Source organism: Ciconia boyciana, chromosome 2, assembly GCF_034638445.1.
Source record: "Ciconia boyciana chromosome 2, ASM3463844v1, whole genome shotgun sequence".
In the NCBI taxonomy this organism is placed as follows: Eukaryota; Metazoa; Chordata; class Aves; order Ciconiiformes; family Ciconiidae; genus Ciconia; species Ciconia boyciana.
In genome coordinates this window covers 6,016,067-6,038,919 of record NC_132935.1, presented here as the reverse complement: position 1 = coordinate 6,038,919, position 22,853 = coordinate 6,016,067, and the positions used below count along the sequence as shown (strand labels likewise).

Genomic DNA, 22,853 nt, shown 5'->3' with positions numbered 1-22,853 from the left:
TCCAAGTGAAATTGGAGTTCATGTCAGACAAGGTGTTGTACAAGCACAAAGCAAAAAATAGCATTTTTGTGAAACACTTTGTAGTGTAAAGAAGCATGAAAGAATACAAAATGGATGAAGACTCTCTTTGGGAGCTTAAAATTACCCTCCATCAAATTAAATCCTAAATCTAGCTGAGATACAGGAAGAAAAGTCTGGGCCTGAAACATCAAAAGAACAGAGGAAAGTGTGTTGATTTATCATTAAAACAAAAATCTAGGTCAACAAAATATGCTTTGTTGACAATTCTACCTTTCTCTACTCCAGGGAACAAAACCTGAAAACACTCAATTGCACTAAATAGATTAACAGCTCAAACCATTCAGTGTTAGAGTTCTGAATTGCAGGTCTTTTCTGTCTGCAGGTGAAAGCTTTTTAGGGTGGGAAAGGCCGTGTCCCCAAAAATGCACAGGGGGCATGCGAGGACATATATTTGGGGATTTATGTCCCCATAGAGATATATGTTTGGGGTTACCAGGCTATATTTAGACGTTTGCCTCTATACCTGACCATATCAGGCTGAAGTTGCTACCTCTGTAGTTGCTTGTCACCCTGCACTGGCCAGGATTCATCTGTCATCACAGCTTTGCAAGGAAAAGCATTGCTATTAGCATACCTAATCCATTTAGGGCTAAACCAGACAGGCTATCTAAAAACATCTGCATCAGCAGACTGAAATAATCTGTCTGACTTGGAGCAGAGTACAGAAAACCCCTCCTACTGGAAGGGCTGGGCAGTAATATCTTGCAGAAGGACAATGCATACAGTTGGGAGATGATGAAAATGTTCCACAGCACAACTCTTCACAAAGTGAATGTCTATTTGTTACCTTCAGCTTACTAAAAGAGAATTAAAGGTTTCCTCATTTCTGTGTTATTTACAGTCACTGGTCTATGAGCCAATAGAAACATTTGGAGCAGTGGCAGTCTGTGAAAGGATGGCAAAAAAAAGGATGCCTGTATATGCCTGCATTTCCATATCATTAACATCCTCCGAGCCACCAGGTTATACAAAGAAATAAACCCAACGGATAGGTTTGGTGGAAGGGGGATGTTTTTTGCCTTCTTTTTTTCTCTCCAAAAAGATTAAGGGGTCCTTCAACCAAGAGTTGAAGAGAGCTGGGGACAGGCAGTTGAGAGTTTAAGGTCAAAGCACTGCTGACAATGTCTAAGCACAAGCCCAAGAAGGAAAACTGTGAACACAAAGGTGGAAGAAGAAATTTCAGTGCTCTAGGATGCTTAATTTGAATTTCCTATTCCCTCCTTCTCCCAGACAGAAACATCCTCTCTCTCAATCGTTATTTCAAATAGTTCTTCAGTCTTCCTTCTCTGCTTGCAAAGAAAGTATGTGGCCTTTTATTCAGCCGCAAAGGGCTTATACGCTCTCACAATAATAAAATGGGACTTGAATCCTTTGCTGTTCTTTAGCAGACAGTCAGACAGCACTCCCTACAACACATGCCTCAAAAAGTGGTATGTGATGATTCCTCTGGTGATGAGCCTGTATTAAAGAAAGCAGAATTGACTAAGAAGCCTAAAACCAACGGTGATCAAAATCTAATTTAGGCTGCTGATGAGAAGTGAGCTCCCTGCACCAGCTGGCTGCCTGGGCTTGGCTGATATCGCAGTGCAGTAACAAGCTCTGCCGGCACCTCACCCAGAAAAGAGGGCCTTTTGTTAGAGAGGGAGAAACTTGGCCAACAAAAGATACACAATTTAGAGCTGAGCTGATCGGGGCATTGATCTGTTTGGTGCAGCTGTGCCTGTTTGCCCACAAGCAGCGACTCTTCCAGCTGCAGCTTAGGACGTGCCCTGCGCCCAAGCAGCCTGGGACTGTGAATCTGCAAGGCATTGACTTCAGAGTCCCTTCAGGTGTGTCACTGTCAGGGAAAAATGCTGCAAGGGAAGCAGTTACTCACAGTCTCTCCGGGGGCTCCAGCTTCACCTCGGGCTCCTTTCTGCCCCTTTGTGCCCTGTGCAGAGAGATACCAGACGATTAGAGATGAGACAGGACTGCCTGCCAGACAAAAAGACTTCAAGACACCTGAACATGCACTAGGCAATGGTTTTCGTTAATCAATTCACAGAGGAGTTTAACGGCTGAGGAAATGGCTCCCAGCTCTCTGTGCAGTGAGAAAATGAAATATAAAAATAAAACCCTGAGACATAAGAAGAATTACTAATGACTGATCAGCTCAGAGGCTGTTTCTCAGCACGAGATGCTGAAACTTGCAGGCATTCATCTCCTTGAAATTCATTCCTATCTTCAGGCCTACCAGCTACTTCATTTCCAGCTCAACTCTGATGGTCTCCCTGCACAGAGGAAGTTTTGCCTGCAGTTCTCAAATACAAACAGCCATTTAGAAATGGTCAAAATAGATCACAGTCCAGAGTGTTTGTCCCAGTCCTACATACCATGTAGCCCTTTCTTAAGGATTTTGACAGGACAGAGTCTGCTCACTGAACAGTCTCCCATTTAGCAGATGTTAGTTAAAAGTTGCATGATATTACTGTTTTTTTCATAACGTTAAGACTGCTGTTAACGTGTTTAAGCTGTTGATGCCCAAGTAGTAGCTGACTACATGGCTTGGGCACAGCACAGATGATGGCAGAGTGAACATCCTCCCATGTTGACAAGAAAACATACCTAGATGATGACTGAAAATAACATGCATGAGCCAAGAAATTTTCAGAAGATAATTGAGACTATAAAACCATTTCACATGAGCCATAGTGCACTCAGGGTCAAATGGGCTAGGGTTGAATTGAATGCTCTGCAATGTTTTGCCAATGTACTGCAGTAATTTAACTTCGACCTGTGGTTCAGTGGCACCAATACAAGATGCCTTCTTGAAGGATCCTGAAGTTGGAAGGAGTGTCTCAGACAATACTGATCATGCTACAGAGATGCCATGTTTCTGCTTTGATTTTTCTCATGTTGTCTTGATGTCCAGCATAAGTAAATACCTCTACAGAAGTCCCTGAACTTACAATGATGAGGAAGGAGAAATGGGCTGTTGGTGTGTAGGGGAAGAATTATTTACAGTGATACAGACCTTGAAGGCACCCCTCTCTGGTCATGTCAAAGATTTTCTTCAAGGCTGGCCCTCTTACCTGTACTCCTGCAGGTCCTGGGGCACCTTGTTCACCTGGAACCCCAGGTAATCCCTGAAAAAACAGAGGGAGAGGTGAAGGAGCTGAAGGAAACTGCTCCTTTCTTCTTCTGAGCAGAAGGAGATGTTTCTCCTTCCTCCCACTGAGAGAAGAAAGGGTGGTTTTTACAGAGGCTGTGACTGCACAGGACTCTCTCTCCCCTGGGGGCTCCATCCAGAACAAGAGCAGTCCAGAATACAAATGGAGTAGCCAAATGCACAATTTAGCTGGGCCACATCACTTCAAAAGCCCTTAATAAATCCTGTACAACCTTACGGTCAGCCAATCTCTGTCTAGCAAACCCCATAGTCCTCTTTTCAGCCACTAAGGCCCAGAGCTAAAATTAGGTGCTTAAATTCATGTAGTCATGTAGCTTCCTCTACAGTCAGTACAAAGTCAAGCACCGTTGTGGCCATTTCTGATGAGAGAAGCATCCTAACTATGGAAGGAGCATGTCCCCCGCCTTTCCCTCCAAAACAGGCAGCTTTTATGTCCTCTCCTGCTAAAGTTCAGAACCAACTGAAGAAACACTTGGCTGTGCTTACAGGTTCTCCGCTCTTTCCTTGATCTCCTTTCTCCCCTTTTGGTCCAGGTTCACCCTGATATAAAACAATAAGACAAAGAGAGAAATAAAAGCTATTTCCATGGCTGTATACCACATTAGTCCTGTTTTGTAAGAGGGCTCTTTCAATCAGATATCAATTTCTAATATAGAGTAGCTTCCTCAAAGGACTTTGAGGTCAATGAATCAAAACTGTGATATCACGCACTAAGATTTGGAGATCTTTGTCTAGGCTTCTTGGACTGTTATGATAATAATGGCAAAAATGTTCAATTTAAAAAGAGAACGTTTTTCTCTCACAGAGAACAGTAGTTAAAGAATTTACCATTCAAAATTTGATCAATTCAGCTCCAATGTATTAAAAGGCCAGATGATATGACCAAGAGCAAAAGTGCCAGAGCCTCTGTACTGCCTCTCTGTAGGACCACAGAGCTAATATCATCCTACAATTGGGGAAATTTTCCTGCATACAGACAGTTCCCTAGTCCGCCTATAAAAGAAGATGTTCAGGGTCTCATCTTGAGCAGAGATGATCATTACAATGTGCATTACACAGCTTTTCTTTATCCCTAGTTCTGTTAACATCTCCACATATCCACACAACTTCCCCTCCCTCCTGCAACATCAGTACATTATTTCATGCACCGTCATTGACGAATAGGATTAATTTATTCCTGTTCTTCCTCCTTACAGTAAATTGAAGATGCTTTCAGACAGAAGTTCATCAGCCTTTTTCTGAGCTCTAGAACAATAATCAATAAGTCCATATTTCTGCTTTTTATAAATTGAAAAGGAACAGCACACAATTATGGAACCAGCTGAAATAAACCAGGCGCTACATGAATACTCACATTTGTATATTTATATGAACATATGTATTCAGGCAACGGCAATCATTACTTATTCGTTATTTATCATACAAGGTGTTTCAATTATGCAATCAAGGAAGAGTAAGAACATCAGTGATTTAAGCTACACACACACGAGGAATAGTGATCAGTCAAAATGCAGAGCCCAAGACAAATCAGCTTGAATTTTATTCGCATCAGCTATTTGCCAATCATTTCTGCAACAACTGGGAATTCAAAGTCCATTTGCAAATCATTCTTTAACAGAGAAAATAAATGTAACTGCATAAATATTACTTATGTCTGTATTTATTATGCATTATGAATAAATATTATCATCTGTGATAAATAATAGGAGGAATTTTACTCTACAAAGCAGCACCTCGTTAGATCAACTGTTAATCAGGCAGTCCTTTCTGCCATCTAGTGGCCTTCAGAAAGATAACGGGACCACCTGAAGCAGTTCAAGCAAAGGGGTCCTATGCAACAAACCTGTATGGTTGTACCTGGAAGTTGTTTTGCGTAATGACATTTCAAGCTCTGAAACCCTTTTGAGAGAGCAGAGCAACAAGCACAGACATACAGCAATAAATTTGTAGGCAGGGATGGTGTTTCTAAGTGGGAATAAGGGCACATTTTACCAGGGAAAACAAGACTGCAAAGGGAAGAAGTAACTCAACAGGTTAAGGGAGGAAGCTTTTCTAATATTCTCCTTTCTCCTACTTTTTCCTTGATACTTGACTTGCATGTTAATGCAAAATCAGCAAAATTCCAGCCTAATGTCCTTGCACAGCCACAAACATGCGTAGAGGCAGCATTTCTTAACCCAACCTGCCAGCAAATCTGCTTGTGAGTCCTTCCAAATTTGCTGAACCCATGACTGTCTGCCAAGACTGTTAACACTCTCTGCTAGTGCTGCACCTTGTGGAGACCTCTGCCCCTGGCAGCTGGACTTAATCCACTGCCACCCACTTCTTTCCTACAGCTCAATGAACAGAAATGATGCGGTGACAGCTAAGAGCTGCTACCAACCTGAGCCAGATCAGTGCTTACAGCTTCCTTGATCTGCTCTCGGCATTGTCCTCCTGTAGTCTCAATTAACACGTTAGTCATTTCTGTGCCACTTAAAGGAGAGCAAACGCAGTGAGGGCTCAGCTGTGCCCAGCTGCAGTGGGAGATAGAAGGCAAAGTGAGGAGTCATCTATTTTACTGCTTTTGCCTCTTTCCAGCCATCACACCTGACCACCCTTGCAGTTCTCACACACCCCATCTCAAAGAAATATTTAATGATTTTAACTCACTGGCCTAAATAAACATGAAAAAGTTCCCTGCACCCCATGGAAGAAACTGACCCGCCCTCTACTGCCCTGCTGCATCAGCAAGTTTCTGCAGGGCTCACAGCACAAGCTGCACCCAAAACACAACGAAGCTGCAGCGGAGGGTAAATGGGAGCTCAGACCCACTTGGCCAGAGATTTTCTATTTCTGACAATTACTAAGGTGTGTTTTAAATGAAATTGATTTTAACTCATAATAAGTAAACAAAGTAATGGTGCTGCTGCCTTCTATCCAGGCTGTGTTTCCTGTCTCCACCTGTGTAAGTTGCTCCCTGGTACTATACACCACATACCCAATGGAAAGCAATGGCAAGTATTGTGTTTTGGAGAGTGCGTGACAACTTTCAGCGCCCTGCTGGTCCTGCAGCCTCTATGACATAACGCATGACACTCTCCTAAGGCTTATCACCACCTTCTGACACCTTAATTTGTAGACCTGTAAATCAAAGGTAACTGTCCTTACCTCCCCTTCTTCTCTCAAAACTTGCAATGCTATGTGAAGACCTTAGTGTGATACACTAAGTATCATCACATTCATCTTGCACATGGAGAAATCCCAGTGACCTGACCTTCTGACACACTTCAAGCCTTTTATTCTTTACTTTCTTGCAGCTCATTTACAAGAGTAATGCTCTCAAAGCAAAAGAGATAACTCCTGTGATTGTAGCATTACAAAGACCACATACGATGTCATTGTTCTGCATATTTCCTTACTATATATATTAGCAAACTATGAGCCAAGGGGAAGCATGAACTAAAGAAATCTTGTCTCTATTTCCAGTACTACCTCACATTCCTATTTCCTTTCTCAGCCTCTGAAGAACCTGGCATATGCACTTTCTTTTCTCATGGCACTCTTACAGCCTACCTCTGCCATGAATACATGCCGTAAGGCCTCCTGATCCTTAACAAACTTATTCACATACCAATAGTGTGATCCTATATAATGCCAGATATTTCCCACTACGTGTTGCAAGCACTCTTTATTTACAGCACAGCATATAGCTGTGTCCTGGCCACAGCTGGCTTGGATGCTGCTGTTACCAGGACAGCCGTGGGCTTCTCATCATGGCTGGTTACAACAGTGAAGTTGCCCAGAACCAGACACAAGCTGAGCTATTTACTGAAAGCATTTAAAGAACATGGAAAATACTAAGGTGCTGTGTGACTATCAGATACATGAGGTAATAAGCCAGAAGCCATGTTTATTAGAGATGTTACTCACAGGAATCCTAGGGTGTGGGGTGAAGAAGGCTGTCTGGAAGAGAAACCGGAGTGTTAAAAGAAGCATTGCCTATTTTCCTTGAAATACAATAACTTATGTATTCTTCTTGTAATTACAGATTACACATTCCATATACCTATCAGTAAGTTTATAGATGAGCAACTCATTGTAACTTCTGGCTGTTTGGAAAAAAAGCCTACAAATATCTGACATTTCCTACAGTATTTGAAATATGAACATAAACTCAAAAACATCCTGTATATCCCACTGCTATGAAAAACCAAACAATCTTTAACCTTGTTAGCAAGTTTACTGTTAGCAATCTCCAGCTCACTTTTCCACTTGGAGCCACCTTCAGTATTATTAAATTTCCTAACTCCATGGCTGAGCTTGGTGTGTTCTCTCTCTGCTTTGTACCATGTACAAGACATATACACCTCAAACATGGTTCTCTTAGGGATTACATAGTCATCCTGAGGGACTAGCCACAAAAAAGGATCAAGTTTTGTAGAGAGAGGCAGTATCTTTTATCAAAACTGATAAAATTAGGAAGAAAAATTTAGTCCTTGATGAAATGAGGATATGTTGAAATCATCACCTACTTTTACAGCTGAAATAGAAATCTTTTCTCCCTACAAAGACAGGAAGCTTGAGCAGTCGGGCGTATCTTCTCTATATCCAGCCATGTTGTACTGGGTTTGTAAGCTGCCTTCTCCACCTTGACTAAGACAGATTTATCCTTGGTGTTGTGACTGGATCATTCTTGTGTGATATACACGGAGTCTTCCTACATGATACTGTGAAGCACCCCTCGGCACAGACTAAAGAGGCCCAACTAATTACAAGGAATAAATTATAATACCTCCTCCATTGCTTCATGAAGGTCTGCAGGCACTTGATTTTTGCCACAAAGCTTTGATTCAAATTCTCTCCATAATGTCACTGTGGCAGCTGTAACCAGTGGCAGTGAGCAAAGTTGAAAAGTGGATATCTGCCATTTTTTGGAGGATTGTGACTAGGATCAGCCCTCCTGTTGCAATGATAGGCCTGTTCCTAGTGCTTACTCCAAGCTGCTTAATCAGATTTTGCTGGAGGGAACTGTGAGTTTTATGTATTTACATTAGTGGATGCTGGTTTAATTGCCTGTAGTGAACTTCATCGTAATTACGCTCATGCTCCCAAAAGTAATTTTGCAGGCTCATTTTTAAAACAATAAATTGATTTTTTGGTCTTTTTCTTGGTCTTTGTTTTTATTAGCAGAAAGGGTACGTGCAATCAGGTATGACTGGTTTGTGTGTTGGATCCAGTGCTGAACCCAGAATGAACTCTGGGATGAGAGGGTCTTTCTGGGCTTACAGCACAGCATGGCACTGTATGTGATGGAGGCTCTGGGAGACTGCAGCATCGCTGAAGCTGAATGCTCCACCCCATAAGTTCACGTCAATGAAAAGTGGAACCCTCTGCTCTTCCTGGGAAAAGGTGAATTGTTCCCTAAGAAGACAAGCTGTTGTTTACTGGTATCTGTTCAAATCCAGTCTTATCCTGAAGTCTCAGTTGGAAAAATCTAGCTCACCCTGGAAAATCTGTATGAACACAGTCCCCATTTTCAGCCATGACCTTCTTCAGACAGCTCCCACAGCTGCTAAACAAATCACAAGTTCAATTTAAGTGCTACCACAAGGCAAGGGCATACAAAAATGCTGTTTGCAAAGAGGCAGAGGAGGGTACAACCTCCCTGCAAAATAAAAAGACCAAATACACCTTGATATTGCTTCTCTGAAGCAAAGGGAGATAATCTCAGAGTAACTGGGTCCTAAAGTTTCTGCAGAGAAGTAGGGATCTTGAAAAGCTTTGTTTCTGAGGAATTTGTGTGGAGGAAGTATGATGACACCTTAAATATTTTTACAGCACAGAACACAATCTTACTTACTGTTCCAGGTAAGCCTGGTGGTCCAGGTGAACCCGTGTCACCCTAGAGAGAGGAGAAAAATATAACTAAGGATATAAAAAGATGCCCAAATAAAACTCAACATTATCAGCTAGAAGATGCAACCATTACCAGATGAGATGTAACCCAATGACAACCTGTCAGCTCAGTGACACTGAAAATCCCATAGCACTTCTCTGATGGGTGGAATTTACCCCATTGCTCTGGCCAGAATTTCTGCTCTCCTTGCTTTGTTGCATACAGGATTCTCACTTTGCTGTCTTTATCACTTTATCATTGATCTGACTTCACAGGTCAATGAATTTCTAATGTTACCCCATCCAGTGTAGGAATGGTAGGGAGTTTAATTTGCATTTGTTGCATTAATTGTTTGCATTAATTTGCATAAAGTTGATCAAAATTCTTGGTTGAAAAACATGTTTTATCTGAACTTTTGTGGATGGAAAAAAAATCCTCTATTTTTCATTTAAAAAAAAAAGTTTCTAAATCCAGTTCTTGCCCTCCATAGATGGTGAAAGTTACTGGTAAACTGAGGGCTGATGTATCCTGGGAAGAAGAACAAAGTAGTACCCACTTCCTGATGGCTATTGCCACTATAATGAGGGCAAATTTTTCACTATACAACCATAGGCATCTGCAAGGTCAGTGCTTCATCCTCACCTTCATGTTCACAGTGGTTGAATGTAAATTTTGGTGGACATCACCTTTGTCTAGTTCTCTCATTTTCACTAAAATTGATAGTATAGTGATGGCAGAAGCCCAGACCATTCCTTAAATTATTGTTCTAGCGCAACACAGGCAGGCACAGAAAAGTTCTTTCGAATTTAATTCCAGGCTCATTTCTATCAGACAATTTTAAAACAAAGAAAAGTTTCCTTGAATTAAAGAAACTGTCCTTAGATTTCATCAACTGCTTACTGTTTTTTGCATTACTCAATAAATGGCTGTCTTTGTCCCACATGCAGTTTTCTCTGCTGTGTCTCAGTAAGGCTCAGCTAACAGACTTCTAATGTTTCTAATCTTCCTCAGATATTGTCCTCTATCACTTGTCTCTGTACCCTTGCCTGTTTTCCTCTCTTGTCTAAGGAGGAGCATGCTCATTTCATGACTCACCTTTTCTCCTCTTTCACCTTTCAGTCCTGGGACACCAACTTTCCCTTTTTCTCCCTAAAAGCAGGGAAAAGAAAACAGGAAATATGCATGTTTTGATTTGGCTACATCAGTACCACTAGAATATTTTACACTTTCAGTTGATCTTACCTGTCTTCTAAGATGTAGAGCAAGCAATTAAAAATGTAACATTTTGGAGATGGCTTCATAAAATCCACACTATTTTCAGAAGCCAATGAATAGCAATTAAGTTCATGGAAAGGAAAGCACCAATCCTAAATCAACTTTCATGTAGAAGGTCCTACTGCCTGATGCAGTTATAAAACCCAGATTTTTTCTGGTTGGACAAGAGAGGCACCAGAACAGGACTTAAGACCCAAAGTGGACATTCATACTACCAGTTTTGTTTATGTTGAAGATTTCTGAATCATCCATTCACTGGTGCCTACCTCTCTATTTTGCTCAGGTAACATGGTCATCTGAATGGGAGATGCTTAACAAGGATGATGTGAATACTCGTCAAAGCGCATACACAAAATGTATTTATCCTGCATTCAAATAGGAGCTATCTGAGCTACATTTCTATGATTTTATATAGAGCGAGAATATATTCTATATCCTATGATCTACAATAGATATAATACAGCAAAGACCTCAGTTGATTTTAGATCCTTCTTGCTCACATTCAAGCATGCACTCAGTTAACAGGAGTACAGGTCTCATTTACATGGCTAAATTTAATGTCAGGCCCCTGATCCAACTATTTCCCAGTATGTAAATGCCTCTGGAGGTCTGGAGCTAGCCAGGAGAAGCAGTAGACACCAGGACTTGGATGGAAGTTAGGCCATCAGAAAATGATCCAACCATCTGGAGCCTTCTCCAGGGCACAGTGACAAGGGGGATTTGTGATTTTTTGTTGTTAGTAATTTTTTTTAATGTTCTTAAATCAGGCAGGTATTTCTGACAGTAAGGCCTAAAGACCACTGTACCTATTCTACTGCCTCACAAGTCATAACCTTAGGATATCCATTTAGGATAGACACTGTTCATTAGCACCTCCACCGCAATTAGGAACAGTCACTACGCAGTAAAGTACCTTTTTGAAAGGGGTACTTGGTGACCTTGCTGGATGCCAATCAGCTGCTCACCACAGCAACCACACCAAGAGAGAACATCATCTAGGGACACTCAGGATAAGTCCTCCTGGCACCAAATGTCCAAAAAAAATCAAGCTGTGGCTCAAAGTCACTCACCTGGTCTCCTTTTTCTCCTCTCAGCCCAGGTAAACCCTGAGGACCAGGAAGACCTGCTTCACCCTGAAAGTAAGACAAAGAAGTGTGTGAAATCTAGGAAGAGGCATCAAGCATGGCTTCTATTAATAAACCCCATTACTCTCAAATATAATTAAGAATGAAAAGGCAGAATGGTGGGCCAAATTCTTCTCTCACTCATGTCAGTTAAAAATGCATCAAGTCTGCTCCTCAGGGTAGCCACAGTGCCCTTAGGCTGGGAAGGATGAAACCTCGATTTAGCTGTCTATATCTTTGCATGTCTGATACTAGACTGTGAATTTTTCAGAACTCATGATGACTGCAGATGTTTTCTTCTTGATAACTAGTGACACCATGATACATATGGTCTATGCTGTAGTCCAGAACCTGCCCGTTTTTTCATGGGATTGATTATAGATGTAGTTTGCTGAGAGAATATGGGATTAGTTTGATTATCAAATAATTTCTTATTCTTGGAAAATCATTACTTAAAACAGCAGCTAAGACCTCTCTTTTTTTGCTGTTACACTGTTAACTGACAGCATGGAATTTAGGACATGTTTTCTTCATGCTGCTCTGTAGCAGGACCAAGCAAGCAAATAAAAGCAGCTTAAAAAATTAAATCTAACTTCTATTTTCATTTTTAATGATCTGGTGTAGTCTGGAAATGCAAATACTGCACTGTATTAATCTGGATGGTACAGATGTTGCCTGATGAACAGATCTAGAATTTTCTGGATGCACTATTGCACATTTGGATTTCTTTCCGTTTGAACCTTACCTTTGAGTTTCTGCTTTATAATACTTGCTATTGAAGTAATTATGATCTCTATGTCATGTGATTTGTTCTAAATATATCAAGTATTCTCAAATTTAGCTCCAGGTTGACCCAGTTTGTCGTCTGAAAATAACCACGTGGTTTCCTATTTATAATTCTTTTGTTACCTGCATTTGTAGTGCCGTATCACAAAGGATATCAGTCATGGACAGGACCCAAATGCACTAAGTGCTGTACAAATACTGAACAAAGAAAAGGTGATCCCCGCTTTAAAGATACTATCTCGGAAGTATGGGAAGAGTCAAAACATTATCATGATATAGGTGCAAGGAGTCTGCAGAACAAATCAGGTGAGGAACAGAATGGTGTGGTGACTGAGTATGACTAGGAACATCAGGGTGATGTTTGGAGAATTCTGAAGAGAGCGACATTTGGTGACAGAGGGAGTGGTGTTTTATGAGAGCCACTGCAGGATCCTGGCTGATGGTGAGATCCCAGAGATCATGAGGACAAACAGAGGGGCTAACATTAAAGAAGAAAAAGGAGAATCTGGAGGAAAGTTAAAAACATGTGGTGTAACTTTGGCCTCTGGAAAGGTACTGAAGCAAAACATCAATGAGTTTGCATGAGCTCAAGGACAGAAAGATAATACAAAAGAGCCAATGTGGATTTGTTAAACACTGATTGTATCAAACCCATCCGGTTCCCTCCCTCGACACAATAACTAAGCAGACAAGAAGGAAGCATTTGTGTGATGTATCTCGACATTAGTAAGACATCTGACACAGGCCAACATGACGTTCTCATTAACAAACTACAGAAATGCGGTGTAGAAGAAGGGTCTCTGGAGGATGGTGTACAACTGATTGAAGAAACTACATTCACACACACCTGTTATTAGCTGTTTCCTGTCAAATTCAGAGGATATATGAAGTGCTCTAAGGGTCTGCACTGTTCAATATTTTAATTTATGACTGAGGTGACAGAAAAGAGAACATTTATGAAATGTGTGGAGAACACCGTGCTGTGGAGAGAGAGGCAAGGTGGTATTAGAATTCAAAACAGCCCTGTGTGGGGAGACGATCCAGACTGAATGGCAGTGCTTTGGTAGGGGGTCTGACCCTTCATTGCACTGGGCCCAAGCTTGCCCAGCAACTGCAAGACCGTCAGTTTGTTTTCCCAGCAACAGCAAAATGACACCGCTAGGCAGTGACCACAGGAACCACCAAGGAAGGGTGTAGAAACCACTCCCTGAGAGCCCAATGCAAGTGCTCCCGAGGAACAGCTGGCCCACGCCGTGGTAATCTCCCCTTACTTGGGACACCAGGTAAGGATACTTTTCTGGGAAGAGTGAGACCTATTAGGTAGATTATAAGGAATTTTGGAATAGAAGCAGAATAGTCCCTACTCACAGGGTGGTGTAATTGTTATCCACGTAGTAAGTGCCTTACCCCAATAAACCTCACTTTGTACCTCAGACTTAGAACCTTATTCCTTCAAGGGGTAGATAGCGGCAGGGAGTCTGACCGCGACACCCTGACAAGCAGGAAAAATGGTCAGCAATTCCTAAAATTCAATGGTCATGGAAAGACTGCTACAGCTTATGGAAAGCTGCTAGATGAGACTTCTCATGGACAGCTTCTTCCCTTACTCCCTCTAAGTTCAGTTTGTGGTGCATGTGCGGCTTTATTGCACAAGACAACATGGGAGCAGAGGTCATGACCATTCTCCCATTTCATCTTTATAGCAGAAGTTTGGACTGAGACTGGTAGGAGTAAGAGAAGACTGAGGCTCTGAGACTCTTCCATTGCTGGTGTATGCTCTGTACCCCAAAATCCTAAGACGTATGTCAAAGATACAAGACTCTGTCTTATACAGATTTCTCTTTTTACAGATTTTCATACTACAGTTGAAAAGTTGGCATGCAGCTGACAATGTTAACATCTATGGTTAGTGGCCCTGACTGGGCTCTAGACAGCTGTGTGCTTTAGGAAATCACAGGACATTTCCCTAAGTTCAGGGAGTTCAGCAGTTGTCTGCTGAAACCCAAATCCCAATACAAAAAGACTAAGGTAACTGTAACTGTTCTAACAGTCATCTGGGGTTATTACCTAGCAAGCATTTACAACTTAGAAATGACAGCATCACCCCTTGCATCCCATAGTTACAAATAAGTTCCTCATCTTCTAGGACCAGCACCCTGGGTTAATGTGAGGTGTGAAGGAAAACAAGTACTTTTAAGCCACTCTGCCTTCCTTTTCTTCCCTATCCACCAGGAACAACATGATTGACATTTCCAGGATACAATGAAAAGTTGGATTTAGCATATATTTGTTCTGGAGTTTTTGCATTACTTTGTCCAACCATGAGCCTCATCCACTCATCTGTTGCATCATCATCATCATCAGATGCCAATGACATGCACAGATCTTGTTACTGGTAAATGGCTTTGTTATTGCATGTTGTCACTTTATATTGCTCTGACAGGTAGGCCTTGCTGCTAAGACTATTTTTCCTGCTCACCTGCTCACCAGGTTGGCCACGACTCCCTGGTTCACCCTGGGAAAACAAAAGAAAACTTTAACGTTGCAAGGACCTGACCCTTTTGTAAGAACACTTTCTCATTAGTAAAATGTGTCCCCTATGGTCCTGGCCCATGTTGTTCTACCACTTCTCATAAGGCATTGAAATTGTCTTCTTGACGGCTTGGGAACCCAGACCACAGGGAGCCAACGCAAGGGCCAGGTTGGATCTCCCTACACATGTAGACCTGAGAGAGGACCATCAAACAGGGTTTTGTATTTTGGAACACCATGAACTCTGAAAGGCAATGAGCCGCATCTGCTCATCCTCTTATGCCTCCAACTTTAGAGAAATCTTACTCTCCTGACTTCAGTATAAGACGTTCCAAAATCACACCTTGATTGCCTCAATGGCTACAGCAAACTATGAAATAAAATTCCTTACCTTAGGGCCAGCTTTTCCAGGAAAGCCTTCTTCACCCTTTTCCCCTTGTTCTCCCTGCAGGGAACACAAGAAGTTAATATACAAACTCCTCTGGTAGTGCAGCATGTTTGCAGGCAATGGCAAGGAATATTTTGACTCAGATCCTCAGTATCAGCCTGAGGATGTAAATGGAGCCATGTGAGAATATGCTTCCTGCAATGTTTTTCCATTCTAATGCTGTTTGCAATCACATCTCCAGCACTGATCACCCTACTGGAATATTTCTGAAATAACAAAGTCAATCACTGTTACATTAAAGATGTCCATAGTGAATTACCTGAAAAACAAAACCTCCTGAAAAACAAAACCGACTTTCTTCAAATGGTATGTGGTTAGAAAGTCTACATTATTTCTGTTAAGAAAAATAAATAATTGTGGGATTGAGACCTTGGCCACTGGGCCTTTTATGTAAATACTTTGAAACATCTTTCAGTGTGGGTGGTGTCAGCATGGAGAGCAGAGACTGCAGTGGATTAAGAGCTGAAATGCGCTACATAGCTGGAAAGTGCAGTAGGTACTACACAGGGCTGTGGATAAAATCCAAGTTTATTTAGCCTCAGAAATTTGTTATAGGCTCCAAATTCCTCACCTTTATTCATCAATAAATGGGAGATGGGGACGCTGCTAGACCTGGGCTCAAGCACTCAGTGCACTCAGTTGAGAGAGGTAAGTATAAATGTAGTGTGTTATTGGAACAAGTAGGGGTCATAGGTCATGCTCAAGTATTAGAGGCAAGAAGACCACTGCCAACGCAATCCAAGGCAGTAGATGGTTAAGAGCTGTTGTCCTTATTCCAATATAGTGTCATCATCCCCAAAGCCTAGCTTGGCCTTCATAGTCAAAATATGGCACACTTCTTTGACACTTATTTACATAGTGATGGCAAGTCAACCACAGTGTCTCCTACTTCTAAATCTCCTATCTCGCTTCTCCCCTAGCAGAGACAGCAGAGGAGACAACTCTTCCCAATCTGTCATTTGTAGAAGCTTTCAAATGGGGCATAAGAAGTATGACATAACGAAGAACCGTCTTTCTGCCACACAGGCCTACAGAAGCCTTAGGGGGATGGCATCTCATCTTTCCAGCCCTGCAGGGAGGAAAGAAAGGAACGTCTTTGGAGTGTGACACACTTATTCTTTGTGCCTTGGTGTCCTGGCTTCGGCTGGGATAGAGTTAATTGTCTTCCTAGTAGCTGGTATAGTGCTGTGGTTTGGATTTAGCATGAGAATAATATTGGTAACACACTGAAGTTTTAGTTGTTGCTAAGTAATGCTTACACTAGTCAAAGACTTTTCAGCTTCCTATGCTCTGCCAGGCGCACAAGAAGCTGGGAGGGGGCACAGCCAAGATGATAGTTGATCCAAACCTGCCAAAGGGCTATTCCATACCATATGGTGTCATGCTCAGTATATGAACTGGGGGGAGTTGGCTGGGGGACAGCGATCACTGCTTGGGGACTGGCTGGGCATTGGTCAGCAGGTGGTGAGCAGTTGTATCACTTGCCCCCCCCCCAGGTTTTGTTCCTCTCTCACTCTCTTGTTGTTTTCATTACACCTTTTTTTTTTCCAATTATTAAACTGTTCTTATCTCAACCCACAAGTTTTCTTACTTTTGCTCTTTCGATTCTCTCCCCCATCCCACCGGGGCAGGGAGGGTGAGTGAGTGGCTGTGTAGTGCTTAGTTGCTGACTGAAGCTAAACCATGACACTTGGACACATGCCTTGACTTGCTAGTGTCACTGGCTTCCCTGAGTGACAGTAGAAGCTTTTCTGTTTGCAGTGCTCAGCTGTGTTTGCCAAACAGGATGCTGTAGTTGAAGACTGGAAGAGGATCTCTCATCCCTGCTGTATTTACAACCAGCTCCATCTTCATAGCGACTCAGCACAGTGCAATCATACCAGCTGACCTGGCCCTGGAGCTTCACGGGTGGCTCAGTGATGTGGGATTGGTGAGGTGGTGTTTGGCTCTGAAGAGGTGCTCCCCTTCCCACTTATACTTGCTAGATCACCCAGATAAGCTGCCCAATTAAGTAGCTAATACGAGTGTACACGATGTCACTTGCCTTTTGACCCGGAAGCCCAGGAAGTCCATTGAATCCATCTTTGCCAGGTAACCCCTAAACAAGAGAAAAATCAAGCTGTAAGCACCTGTTCTTTAAATCATTAACAGCAAGCTCAGCATAAGCACGCTCAGTTCATCCTTCTTGCCACTGACCTAAGTTTAAGAAAAGAAGAACCACCTCATGCATTTTGTTCTGACTTCTTCCCTACCGTGACTCAAAATACACCCAAGTTCTCACAATGCACATATCTGCTCGGCCCTTTTTCCAGTATCCCAGTTTAGGTGGATGACCACTGGATGTCAGTGTTGTTACAGAGAAACAACAGTATAGAGATTTAGGCACTGTGGATTCTTAAATAACTTTTAAAATTACATTTTTACTTATCATTCTTTATAAGTCTCTATTATCTGTAGCTATAAAGATGCTTTAAAGCCTATTTCTCCTTCTAAATATTGGTAAATTCTTATACAATACATAGACTCCTAAAATTAAATTATACAACACAGCAACAGAATTGTTTAGCAAGATAAGAATTAAAATTAATTCCTGTAATGCATTTAAAATGATGAGAAAAAGTTTTGTCCCCTTTCCAAGTGTCAGTCAATCCCCAAACACTGCAGGCTGTAGGTGACACTTCTTAATACTTCATAATTCACCTTTCTTAACAGCCAACAGAAATTGCTATGCTCTGCTAAATCTGAGACTTTAATTTTGGTTCTTTGGCCTAAATTGGGAAACTCCAGGTTTGGAAGAACAATATCTTGCCAAATGCAAAATGACTTTTGAAAGGTCTCATACAAAGAAAACATCATGGTCCCAGTGTGTAGGAATAGAGGACTGCAACTGGTAAAATTCTTCTTCACAAAAGATATAGAGGCTAACGTCTGCATTAAAGGCAACAGTTTTGGAGCCCACATGAAAACCTTGTGTGCAGACAAACTACAGGAAAGGAGGCAAAGACTTGAGAATTAAAGTATCTGAAGTCATGGAGAGCATGGAGGCAAGGGAAGCTGGTCCAGCTGGAATACTTACAGCTGGTCCCGGTGGTCCGGTTTTACCAGAAACTCCGATCTCTCCCGGCAGTCCCTGAAAAATGAAATCAGAAGGAAAAAAAAATAATAATAATCAGTATTTCTGTCCTTTGCAGCAACATCACTGGACGTTGATGCTTTCAATTTAAATGGAATTTTCCCTCCACGGCAGTCAAGTCTCTGCCGTGAGGAGTCCTGTAGACATTGACTTATCCCCAGGTAGCACCGACTTGGTTCCAACGCTCGGCACAGGGAAGCTGTCCTCTAGGACCAGCTGTGGTTTTTCAGTGAGAAAATATAAGAGAAAACACACATTGCCAGAGTCCCTGAATCAGTTCCCACTGAAACCTATGACCTAAAATTCTCCCCAGCTGTTTTTTCTTCTCCTTGATATAAAACAAAAAAAACCCCAAGCTTGTTTTCTTACTGGTGCTCCAGGTGGTCCAGGGGGTCCAGCAATGCCTGGGGGCCCTGGAGGTCCCTGTAAGAGAGGATGCAAAACCAGTTTATCAAACTCTGATAGTGGCTGAAAGCTTCAGGTCCCTCCCTGTGCAGCTGGGGCCCTATTTGAAATGGGCAAAAGTACTGGGCTTTATTTCATTAACTTCTACAAAAAAAATTCAAGACGCCAAACTGAGCTCCAAGGGAACGATGCTCATGAGCAGAACAGGATCTCCTGCTTAAGCCACTAATTGCTATTGCTACAAGGTGAGCTCCATCCTGCACTCCGGTACAAGAGACGGAGGAGTTGAAGCCAAAGCTTGTCCAGTGGGATCCCTTGTAGCATCCAGCCTAATTTAATCTTGATTAATGTTGTTTCAAAGTGAACAGTTTACCTCTGCAAAAAGATCTCTAAAGTAACTAACAAATAGAACAGGCTTGTCTTTTGGGCATTTTTTTTTGGGGGGGTGAGGGTAAAAATATGAATCCAAGAGTATGGAGAAACAATGTAGCGGATCAGGTATTTTAAAACAAATGTACCACCATTTTAGTGCTTTACATTAACCTTGTTGATAGTAAAAGGTCCTCACAAACTCATACTGCAATGCACACTTTCAGTTGGAAATGTCCTAACAATCTTTCTTACTCATCTCCCTGCAACAGCTGTTTCTCTTAGGGAAAATATTCTCTCAATAGCCATCCAATTTTCAGAGGAATTTATTTCTGTGTATTGAGCAAATTGTTAAATTTGGCTTCCTAGCTGAGAAATTTGTTTCCATACTCGACAGATTTTAACAGGTTGCCTGGGATGCAGCGGTGTTCGTTACTTCCAGCTTCCACTGTAGACAAGATAGGATTTCTCCTGTGCTCAGAAGGAAGCATGTGTTCATGTATTTTTTGGATCAGGACCTAAACAAACAACACGAGGGTGGATGTGGGAAATGGATATATAAGTGAGTTGAAATTTTACCCTGGCTGTCTCCTTCTGTCTTTCTAACACGATGATTTTATTCATTTTCAGTTTTCAGCATAGGGGGAGTTCTGGTGTGTTTGTATTTAAAAGAAAAAAAAAACAAACAACCTTCCCCTTCCCCCCCCCCAACCCTATGTAAAGAATGGAAACTGAGCAACTGATACAAGATAGAAAATGGCCAGTTAGCATTTTCCCTGCTAGACCTGTGTCATCATTCAATATCACAAAGCACAGCTTTTGTGATTAAGGTATTACGAGTCAATATTAGCATTTCACATTGAAGGAAAAACGTAGCTGAAGAGAAGTAAACAGTGTAAAAAAGTGAGGGCAAGGAGTTATTTGTGGCATGGTTTGACAGAGAAGGTAGCAGATAAGCAGTCTTTAGAATACACTTGTAAAATTCAGCCAGAAGATAATACAGCCTCTCACCAATAGATGGGGCAAGGCGACCAAAAAAGGGACCTGCAGATGCACTTTGGCTCCCATGATCTGCTTTCATTGCAACTCAGAACAGACATGGAGTCATCTTACCAACAATATTAGCATTTGTAGAGTGCCTCAAATGTGAGCACAACTAAAAATTCCCCAGAAAAATGTGCCTTGGGATGCACTGATGCTGCTGACATAATTCCTAGGGAGCCCTGCATTGGCTTCTGGGGATGTTGGTTCAGCTGCTATTGCAGAAGGGTCCTGCAGTTAAGGAGCCCTCGTCCCGTCAGAAGACACGTGGTCGAGACCATCCATCACTTTAAAAAGGCTTTGCCATTCAAAGAAAAGAATCAACAGTCCAAATTAGCCCAGCACAAGAGAAAATGCCACACTGCAGACACAACTGGATGGAGTGACCTCACACACCAGGGACCTGGGAGTCCTGCTTGGCCCTGCTCCACCTCTACAAGGATGGTATTGCTGAAAGGCCCTGCAGAAGATACGGGCTCCAAGAAGGGCCCTCCATGAAGAGTGGGTGCAGTACAGGGAAAGAAGGCAAAGGTACCTTTAGAAAAACAACAAACTGATTCAGTGGCAGAGTGGACCATGTATAAGTGCAGGAAAGAAAGTGCAAAATTTACCTTTGCAGACTTTTCTTGCCAATTCCATTGGTTCCTCCCTAATAGCCTAATTTTGTTCTCTCTCTCTGCCAATAACTGAACCACCTCCCACCATCAAACACATATTCTCCATGGCCCTACAACAAGGAGCTTCTATCAAGAGGTGAAAAACCCCAGCCAGGACCCAGCCTCAGCCCAAGCATCCCCAAGTATGATGCAAGTTACCCCACACGGTACAGTGTGGGGCCAATCTGAGTTAAAAGCAAAGTCTCCCTCAAGCATCTGTCAGCAACTAGCGTAATGCCTGAAACATGAGGTGCTACATCCTCCTCATCCCAACTGTTTCTCCTAGTAACTCTTGATATTCTCACTATCCAAGACAATTTCTAATCATTCTCTTAAACTTTCTATATTCTGGACCACAATAACCTGATGCAACCATAAGTCTTGAAATGGAAGCACACTGATCTTTACACTAAATTGCCACTAATAATTCCGCTTCATTGCTCTCCACAAAAGCAATCATCCGGGACGTCATGCCCAAGACTGGTTTACTTGGGTAGCTTCACCACATGTTGCACCAATAAACGTTACACCCACTAATGGAAAGCTCTTCTGATAAAAGCCTCTCCGAGATGGATGTAGAAAGAACAGTTTTACATAATGACCACCAGTATGCCTGGGAGATGCGCAGGATGCTGACAGCCTGCTCCCGCTGACTGTGGACACCAGCACAACTGCTGTCCTACTGGATTTCTTGCTTTCTGCAGCCTGGGCTACAGCAAGTGACTGGGACACAGAGAAATAAAATGGCACGATCACATGAAAGTTTCAGAAATACATCATACTCGTCCTTTAAAGAGCTCTCCCTTTTGCTACTGTCCAGAGCAAACCAGTTTCACTTGTATTTAAATTTCTGTTATTGTAGTCTTGCTCCTGACTTCTGAGTATACTTCAGAACAAGGACTATTCTTTCTAAGTCTTTAGAAAGGACTGAACTGATTAAAAAAAACCCATAAAACAGCAGCAGCAGGACAGCTTGTAATGTATAACCCAAAAATCTCACGCCATCTGTTTTCTTTGCTTCCCTTTCTTAACTGAATCCTTTTTTAACTGATTAAAGTAGCTGATTAAAATGATCAGTTTTTTTCAGAGATCATTTGATGAATTATACAGATGAGAGTCCCTGTCCCAAATCCAGTGCCCAGTGTTGTCCCTTTAAAACTCTGATCTAGAAGAAAATAATAATGGAGTGGTTTTTTTCTGTCTGGTAAGGAATCTGATGTGTGCTTCCTAGATGCTGAAGCAAAAACTGATATATGAAAACTTTATTCTAAAACAGGACTACACAAACTCAGTTTGGAAAACAAATGCAAAACATGGATCTTTTACCAAAATGTTTAAACCAAAGTATTTTCAAACTGTTGTTTTGAGACAAAAAGATTTCAAATGTTCATTAAAATCCAAATAGCGTGTAGAGGTGTATCTGTGTTGTGGGGTGGGACATCTTTAAAAACATTGGGGGTGGGTGGATTTTTTCAGGCTTGTGTTTCATCTAGCTCCATTCCTTAGACAATGTAATACAGGGACAGTTCTCAGGAAAGAAGTCTGACACTCTCCATATTGGAGGAACAGCTGTGCCTGTCCTCCAGGATCCACTGAAGGATGCTCTCCTCTTCCAGTGTGTACCTTACTGAAAGACAGGCTGGGAAAGGCAGAGCTATTAAGATTTAGATTCTGCACTCCCTAAGGAAGCTCTGAAAAGGAACAAAAACCTTTGTCTGTGACTACATCAGTAGGCTGCTTGGCCTAAATCTCTTTTCCATGAAAGAAGGGATGGCTATGTTTTAGAGGGAGGTGAACAAATGCCATTCCAAGATGGAACCTGAAGTCTGATGTCTTTTCCAGATATCTGTCTCTGGAGGCAAAACTTGCACAGATGTATTTTCTGTATATTATTCCATTCCGATGACTGGATCCTCTTACACTATGAGAAAGGCTTAGATAAGCCTTTAACCTATG

The 22,853-nt window shown here is 42.0% G+C and overlaps 1 protein-coding gene across 1 annotated transcript in view; it reads right to left on the bottom strand.

The window, feature by feature from the left end:
• COL22A1 (collagen type XXII alpha 1 chain) overlaps positions 1-22,853 on the bottom strand; it is a 210,824-nt gene that overhangs the window by 46,458 nt on the left and 141,513 nt on the right. Inside the window, exons 24-35 of the mRNA XM_072851149.1 lie at positions 18,796-18,849; positions 18,370-18,423; positions 17,338-17,391; positions 15,237-15,290; positions 14,793-14,828; positions 11,474-11,536; positions 10,224-10,277; positions 9,093-9,134; positions 7,163-7,195; positions 3,737-3,790; positions 3,153-3,206; positions 1,958-2,011 (exon numbers count right to left, since the gene is read on the bottom strand). Coding sequence (XP_072707250.1) covers positions 1,958-2,011; positions 3,153-3,206; positions 3,737-3,790; positions 7,163-7,195; positions 9,093-9,134; positions 10,224-10,277; positions 11,474-11,536; positions 14,793-14,828; positions 15,237-15,290; positions 17,338-17,391; positions 18,370-18,423; positions 18,796-18,849 — 606 coding nt within the window. The remainder of the gene's footprint in view (positions 1-1,957; positions 2,012-3,152; positions 3,207-3,736; positions 3,791-7,162; positions 7,196-9,092; positions 9,135-10,223; positions 10,278-11,473; positions 11,537-14,792; positions 14,829-15,236; positions 15,291-17,337; positions 17,392-18,369; positions 18,424-18,795; positions 18,850-22,853) is intronic.